This window comes from Monopterus albus, unplaced genomic scaffold (genome assembly GCF_001952655.1).
Source record: "Monopterus albus unplaced genomic scaffold, M_albus_1.0 scaffold141.1, whole genome shotgun sequence".
In the NCBI taxonomy this organism is placed as follows: domain Eukaryota; kingdom Metazoa; phylum Chordata; class Actinopteri; order Synbranchiformes; family Synbranchidae; genus Monopterus; species Monopterus albus.
This window is the reverse complement of record NW_018128021.1, coordinates 1,230,278-1,238,110: the sequence shown is the minus strand read 5'-3', so window position 1 is coordinate 1,238,110 and position 7,833 is coordinate 1,230,278. Positions and strand designations below refer to the sequence as shown.

At 40.7% G+C, this 7,833-nt stretch overlaps 1 protein-coding gene across 2 annotated transcripts in view; it reads left to right on the top strand.

The window, feature by feature from the left end:
* Positions 1–7,833, top strand: part of uggt1 (UDP-glucose glycoprotein glucosyltransferase 1) — a 34,707-nt gene that overhangs the window by 18,150 nt on the left and 8,724 nt on the right. The window contains exons 12-26 of one of the 2 annotated variants that reach the window (XM_020613973.1): positions 1,059–1,150; positions 1,868–2,018; positions 2,253–2,372; positions 2,466–2,551; positions 3,002–3,137; positions 3,286–3,417; positions 3,701–3,865; positions 4,354–4,474; positions 5,362–5,460; positions 5,667–5,690; positions 6,218–6,312; positions 6,594–6,800; positions 6,993–7,124; positions 7,283–7,413; positions 7,529–7,624. In XM_020613973.1, coding sequence (XP_020469629.1) covers positions 1,059–1,150; positions 1,868–2,018; positions 2,253–2,372; positions 2,466–2,551; positions 3,002–3,137; positions 3,286–3,417; positions 3,701–3,865; positions 4,354–4,474; positions 5,362–5,460; positions 5,667–5,690; positions 6,218–6,312; positions 6,594–6,800; positions 6,993–7,124; positions 7,283–7,413; positions 7,529–7,624 — 1,787 coding nt within the window. The remainder of the gene's footprint in view (positions 1–1,058; positions 1,151–1,867; positions 2,019–2,252; positions 2,373–2,465; positions 2,552–3,001; positions 3,138–3,285; positions 3,418–3,700; positions 3,866–4,353; positions 4,475–5,361; positions 5,461–5,666; positions 5,691–6,217; positions 6,313–6,593; positions 6,801–6,992; positions 7,125–7,282; positions 7,414–7,528; positions 7,625–7,833) is intronic. The other variant, XM_020613974.1, reaches the window with a different exon arrangement.

Sequence of the window (7,833 nt, the reverse complement as noted above, 5' to 3'; positions counted from 1 at the left end):
TCCTGCTGACTGTGTTGTTGAGTGGTCAAGGGTAATTTAGGTTTAGTTGTTTACCGATCTAATCCAATAAAGGAGAACAATAAAGAAAAACAGACATTATTGCATAAAGCCACAATCACTACCGCACAGCCTCTTAGCCTTTAGGGAAATATTTCAAAATGAGCGCTGCTCTTCCTGGTTTTGTTTTGTTTTCCTTCTCTTTTATGTGATCAATTGTGAACAACATCTGACTTGAAAAGCATTCAGTTTCTCACCTTTCTCACCATGTGTTTGGCTTTGCCCTACTAATGGAACACGTAATCACACTTTTTTTTTTTTATTCAATCAAATGTTGTTTGTTTTTTTTTCTCCACTCCCACTGCCTCCCTCCTGCCTCCACCAACACCCCCTCCCAAGCTGTGCTCACATTATCTAGGTGTGCAGACCAGAGTTTGGGTGGGTGGCGGGGATGAGCAGCAAACATCGTAATTACCGAATCGGTGATTCATTCGGCGGGCACAGCGAGTCCTCCAGCGAGAAATGATTATTGATTGAAGCATTTTGGACGCAGGCACTTGCACACAGACATCTCTCTCTCACAGAGACACACACATATTTTTTAAGTGGGCTGAACAATATTTGCGTTAATCATGCCTTGTTGTAATTGCAGTGTCTGGAGTATGATTAATTTGATGTCTTTGTCTTTCTGTAATGAGATTTGACGGCACCGGAATGACTGAGTTCCCCTTTTGCCTGTGCAGACATAAACGACTAATCACAGCCATGCACACACACACACACACACACACACACACACACACATATATTCACACACCTTTTCTCTAATAATTTGTTTAGTGTGGGGCTTGATTGCTTGAAACAGAGCAACTTTAAATAGACCTTTCAGTGCCTGTTTGGAGCTGCTGACGTGCCTTGTTATGGATTTGTATTGACTGTTGTCTCTAGTTTTACAATATAATTGACTAGGAGATGGCCAGCTTTGACGTTACATGGTGACCTGCTGGGCTGTTTTGGGTTTGATGTGAACGGGATATTTAGTCATGTTTCTCTCTTTGTAGTTTTTCAAAGGAACCCTGGGACTACAGCCTGGGGATTCAGCTTTGTTCATCAATGGGCTGCATATAGATCTCGACACACAAGACATCTTCAGGTAGACACACATATAGTCATTGTCGAATATTAATAGACAGCATATTTACATTTAGTCGATAAGCTGTGAGAGAGCTTTTCTGTTCCAAGCACAGAAATACAAGTGTTTCATTAACCTTTGACAGCCTATAAAATCATATATTTATGTTATCGAATAGCCACTTAATTAGTTAGAAGGTTAATCAGCAAAAATTTTGATACTTCATTAAATGCGATTAAAGCAAAATAATTGATGGTTCCAATTTCTCAATTGTGAGAATTTGCTGCTTAACACTATAATAGAGCGAGTATCTTTGGGTTTTGGATTGTTGGTCTGACTGAACAAGAACATTTTTCTCTATTTTCTGATATTTTATAGACTAAACATTTTAATGATTAGAAGATAAACTGATATTTGCCAAATATGATGAATAACACATTCACATTTGATGAGCTGAATCCAGGGAAGTTTTTATATTTTTGCTTGAAAAGAAACTATTGTAATAGTTGCCTATGAATTTTCTGTTGATTCAATAATGTATTCAAAATGTGTTAATGTTTAAATATGACTGGCAACATGTTTTTTGCATAACATGTTGGCACTTTCATGCTGTAGATAACCACACTCTGACTTGTCTCTGTCACTTGTTACCTGCAGTGTGCTTTTTCCCACTATACATACATGCACCTGCTGTAGATAACCACACTCTGACTCGTCTCTGTCACTTGTTACCTGCAGTGTGTTTGAAGTGCTGCGGAGTGAGGCGAGGGTGATGGAGGGGCTGCACTCTCTGCTGATCGAGACACCATTTATCCACGACATCCTGAAGCTCAACGTCCAGCCATCTGAGTCTGACTTCGCCGTCGATATCCGCAACCCTGCCATCAGTGTAAGAAATCATCTAACCAAAATCCTCTCCAACAGAAAATCACACTCCAAACTAAGCTCTGACGCTGAAAACAAGAAGTGCAAACACCCCTATTCAGTCACAGCTGTTTTTGGTATAGTTTTCAGCCACCAGCAATCAAAACAGTTTTTTTTGTTAGCACTTGTCTGCTGTTGGGTTCAGGCTGCTCATTGTACCTCCTTTCAGTTTTACTTTAAACTTTGTTTTCTTTATTAGTGGATTAACAACTTGGAGACAGACCACAGATACATCTCATGGCCGTACAACGTGCAGGAGCTGCTCAGGCCAACCTTCCCTGGAGTCATCAGACAGATCCGCAAGAACTTCCACAATCTGGTACATCCATACCTGATTAATAATCTCCTTGTGGTCTGAATCCTTGTAAAAAAATATATATATCAGTGTTTATTTTTTGCGTGTGTGTTGCAGGTGATTATTCTGGACCCAACGCAGCATTATGCTGCTGAGCTGCTTAGTGTTGCAGAGATGTTTTATGCTAACAACATCCCACTCAGGTTGGTGCTTGTGTCATAAAAGATATGTTGGACTGTAAACGTCTTAAAATGGATTCTTAATGTGTTTACTTTACCTGTAAGTCCCCAGTGTTCTGCAGTGGTGGAAAGCAGCAGTATGCTGCCCTGGCATTGCTTAGAACAGCATTTTCCAGTTGCTTATATAATGACAGGTGACTGTCACATAGGTTCAGTTGTAAGTGCTGTACATGCATCCATAGTCAGAGACACCTTGTCAACACTTGTCAAACAACTGTGCAGCTCACATGCATTATCATAATGCATTTTATCTCATCGTGCCGTGCCCGTTTTTCTTGATGGGACCGTACACTCCAGCCAGTTTGTTTGAATACCGATGAACCAAACAGCACACATGCTGCATTTATCTGTCCAATATACTGTACATATGAGACTTTGCTTAGGAAACATATTTGGTGTGTGTGTGTGTTTTAGGATTGGGTTGGTGTTTGTGGTGTCAAATGAAGATGATATAGATGGCATGCAGGATGCAGGTGTGGCACTGGTCCGAGCCTACAATTACATCAGTGATGAGGTGGACAGCAAGAGTGCTTTTGATGCCGTCATCTCGGTGAGTTGACCTTGACAAACACTATGACAAAGAACTTAACCTATGAGTTTTGCTGTGACAGTATGGCTTTCCTCACTGTTTAATAAAACAATATCAATGTCACTGACTAATCAAATCTTTCCCTTCCCATCTCCTTCTTTCTCTTTAGATGTATAACCGTGTGCCTGTCGGTGGAAAGCTGAGTGTTGGGGATGTAGTCAAAGTGCTGGAGAAGAAGTTTCCCTATGTGGAGGTCAGCAGCGTCCTGGGAGCCGACTCCAGCTACGACAGCAACAGGAAGGTGAGACAGGCTGAATGTGGCCACAGAGTTTTTAGGGTGGCTCATGTCGGGATTAATCACCTATACTGCAATCAGCCACCAGAGGGCGATTGCATCGCGGTGGCTTCACTTCTGGGAGCTCTTTTTGCAGTTGATAGGTTAATCTAACAGAAAACATTTAAAATAGTCAAACCTTCTTGACATAAAAGCATGGATTAGTTTTTCCAGGTTTACCTGCTAAGATGCGGGTGCTCAGCTGTATTGTTGAGAGAATAAAAAGATGCAATGATGTCTCTTTGTACAGGAAGGGCGGGCTTACTATGAGCAGACAGGAGTGGGCCCATTGCCTGTGGTCATGTACAATGGCATACCTTACCAGCGTGAACAAATGGACTCGGACGAACTCGAGACAGTCACCATGCAAAAGATCCTGGAGACCACCTCTTTCTACCAGAGAGCTGTCTACCTGGTCAGTTAGAGCACACATACACACCCCCAGTGAGCCAGTAAGAGTTACTGAAAAGAGTTATTAGTTTTTACACATACACTGCCTTAGATTGTAGTGATAAAAGAAATTCTCCTTCAAGGAGGCTCTTTGTGAGCATGCCATCTGTCATTCTCTCCTGTTTGAAAGTCGCCTCAGAACTTCAACAAGCCAAATCTTAAATTTTCTAAGACATTTGAGCACAGTTAGCAGTATTTAATTTGAGTGCTACACCAGTTCTAGTGTTGGTCATCACTCCTTGTTTTCTCCTTTTTAACGATTAAACCAAGCTTGCTTGAGGAAAACTTATCATTCAAGACGCAAGCATCAGTTGCTGCACTGAAAAAGCTATTAACACTCAAGGGCGCAGTCTTCACAGTGACTGTGGGGGTGAAGAGCAGCCTCTGCATCACTGTCACGGTCTTCAGCATCATTGAAGAAACCCTCTCAGAATGTGTTTATGTGGTTCTCAGGGTGAGCTGGCAACAGATCACGATGTCGTGGACTTCATCATGAACCAGCCCAACGTTGTTCCTCGCATCAATCCCAGAGTGTTGTCCACCAGCAGAACATACCTGGACCTGTCTGCTACCAGTGAGTACACATTAAGGACGTAAACAAATATTAATGCAATATCTAAATATGAACAGAATTTGAAATGTTACTGTAATGTTTGTGTTAACTTCAGTATTCAGACATTTCAACAGAATCTCACGTATGTCTTTCTAGAATAGTTGTGCAGGACAAAGTTTAACTGATTTTGTAGCAGTGCAGTTTTTACTTGATGATCTGAGATTGAAGCCTGGCACTCTGAAGACCTGACAGTAGACCAGAAATATGTTCATGCATGTAAAATGCAGGAAAATAGAGTTGACTACAGAGCAGCTGGTGCAGACAGCTGGATTGAATGAAACAGCAGTTCATCTGTTTCTGAAACATGAGATGGATGACGGATGTAAACGTACTGTTAGGGACCATCTCAAAATCTGATTTTTGTCAATAGTTTTCTCATTTTTAACCATAGACACTTCAAAACAGCTTTACTTTAATCTCATCTTTTTATATATGCAACCAATATTTTTACAGCAAAGGTATATAATGTGTTTCAGTGCAGTTCCCACTTCTAAAACCTCTTGTTGTATTTATTTTAGCCAGACCGTTAACAGTTACACAGCTTATGAATGCAGATGTTAAATTTTGCACATTTCCTTGGCAGCTAAACATAAACATATAAGGAATCTACATAAATGACAGTAGAAAACAACTGAAGACAGAAACTGACTCCAACTAGATGATTAATTTGCGCTGAAGGTCCTGCCCACATATGTTTTAAACCCAAACAGATATTTTTGTGTCTTAAACACATCATTCCGTCCCTAGAACATATTCAAAACATTTGCATCTTGGCAGTATGGTAAAACAAAATATAATATTTTGCATTTGATACACAATCTCAAGTTCATTCCTGATCTTTTTTGCAGATAATTACTTTGTAGATGATTATGCTCGCTTCTCGACTCTGGACAGCACAGAGAAGAGCATCGCTGTGGCCAACAGCATGAACTACATGACTAAGAAAGGTAAAAGTGCAGGACAGCCTCATAAAAAAGCTCATCATACAGTATAAAAACAAACATTGGAAGGAAGGAAATGTTTGTGGAGTATTTTCCTTTTTCTAGTGGAGATAACTGAGTCACCTTCAAGCCAAAATCTCCCTCTTTATGTATTCTCCTTTTGTCCTCTTCCTCGTCTTATTCGTGTGTTTTTAAAAACGTTTCTGCCTCAGGGATGACCAGCACCAACAGGCATGGTAATCACCCTTTCCTACGCACTATTCCCTCTCCTCCTCACTTGCTCGTTTTTGTTTTCTGTGAACAACATTGCTGGCAGAGTTTCGCTGTGTTTGTAAATCCACCACCGTTCCCTCCATCTGTGTTGCATTTCTCAGAGGACACAAATGACTAACTTACGCATGTGATGATTGTGTACTAGGGTCTGGAGTAATAGTGCTTAAAAATGTGTTTACATAACTGCTGAATTCTAACATTGTTTATTCCATCTTTCTGAAGGAGAGCATGAGAGTTCTTTGTTGTAGCTGCATGGAGAATGAGATGCTGGAATTGTATTTGATGTTTGGAAAGTTTGAAGGTTTTGATAAAGAAGCAAGATTTACGGCAGAGAATAACAAGTCCAATGCGATATTTGTGTAGAGTCTTGTCTGATTTGCCAAACATGTCTTCACTTAAGACAGTATGACTCATCTCCTTTGCTACATAAGTTCACCTGTGTAGCAGTGACTCATCCTGTGGTCTGTCTTCCTCCTCCGGTGGTTATCAGATGATAGCTACATCCGTCCTGTGACCTTCTGGGTAGTCGGAGACTTTGACAAGCCCTCAGGACGCCAGCTCCTTTACGACGCCATCAAACACATGGTACAAAAGCTTTTACTATACAGTTTCTTGGGCTGGACTGTAAGTCAGTGTTGTCATTGAGTGAAATGTTGCTGGCATTGTGTTTTAATGATATGATTGACTTGAACTTAATTGAAGTGTCATCCCATTTTGTGGCCCAATCCTTACTGGATTAAAAGACACCTTTACATCACATATTAATAATGTGATAGATTGTTTTCATTCCAAATTAGAAGACGTACACTTTTTGTCTGTATGTTCAATATTAGGTTCTCCTCTAACTCTCACCTGTTCAAAAACAGAAAACCAGCAACAACGTCCGACTGGGGATGATCAACAACCCGTCAGCTAGTCCGTCTGCTGAGACGAGCCATGTGGCCAGAGCGATCTGGGCTGCCATGCAGACACAATCCGCAAACAATGCAAAGAACTTCATAACAAAGTTGGCTAAAGAAGAAGTCGCCGCCTCCCTGGAGAAGGGAGTTGACATTAAAGAGTTTGCTGTTGGGGTGAGAGGAGAACTTTGTTCTTCTCAATAGCATCAGAAAGATATTTATAAGTGTTGTGTAATATACAGTATAACACTTAAACTGATCCTGTTTTCTTCTTCTGTTATTGTCTGGCCTTGTAACTGGATTAAATCACTCCTCCTTATTTTCCCTTTTATCTGCTGCCTACAAGTGATCTGTTTTTCCCTTCAGGGTATGGATGTGTCATTGTTCAAGAGTGCGTATGAAGATCCCAAATTTGACTTCCTGCTCTCCCACGCCTCTTACTGCCGAGATGTGCTCAAACTGAAGAAAGGACAGAGAGCGGTTATCAGCAACGGAAGAGTGAGTCACAGGCTGGTTTCTTATTGGTAAAAGAACTTTAAACCTGTGCTAGAACACAGGTACATGAACAAGTGTAGTTTGTGTTTATGAATAAATGTCTACATTTTCCAACAGTTACCATAACAGTTCAGTCAATACTTTTTGCCTCTTGTTTGCAGATCATAGGTCCACTGGAGGAGGAGGAGGTGTTTAACCAGGATGACTTCCTGCTTTTGGAGAGCATCATCATAAAGACATCTGGAGAGCGAATCAAAAGCAAAGTCCAACAGTTAGGAATAGAGGAGGACAGGTATTTTCTTTTCTTTTCACAAAGTTAAATCATCTCAGGCTCCTTCAGGAACCTCCCAGAGTAATGTTTTCAGACTTGTGTTGAGTTTTTTGAGTTGACTCAGTGTTTCCCTCAGGGCCAGTGACCTTGTGATGAAGGTAGATGCTCTGCTTTCCTCTCAACCCAAAGGAGAAGCCCGGGTAGAATATGGGTTTGCCGATGACCGATACAGGTAAAGTTGTAGTACGTGCACATAATTAAGACAAGCAGGCCTTCTTTTCTCCTCCTTCTGAGACTCTGTGTAGTGTGTTAAATACAGTTTTCCTTTACTTTTTTATTCTTTCTTTTTCCTTTTTCAGTATATTTTCAGTATTGGGCTATCTTTATCTGCAGTTTTCACCTTAAAATTGAGGGTAAATATAAATTGAATTGTTATAATCA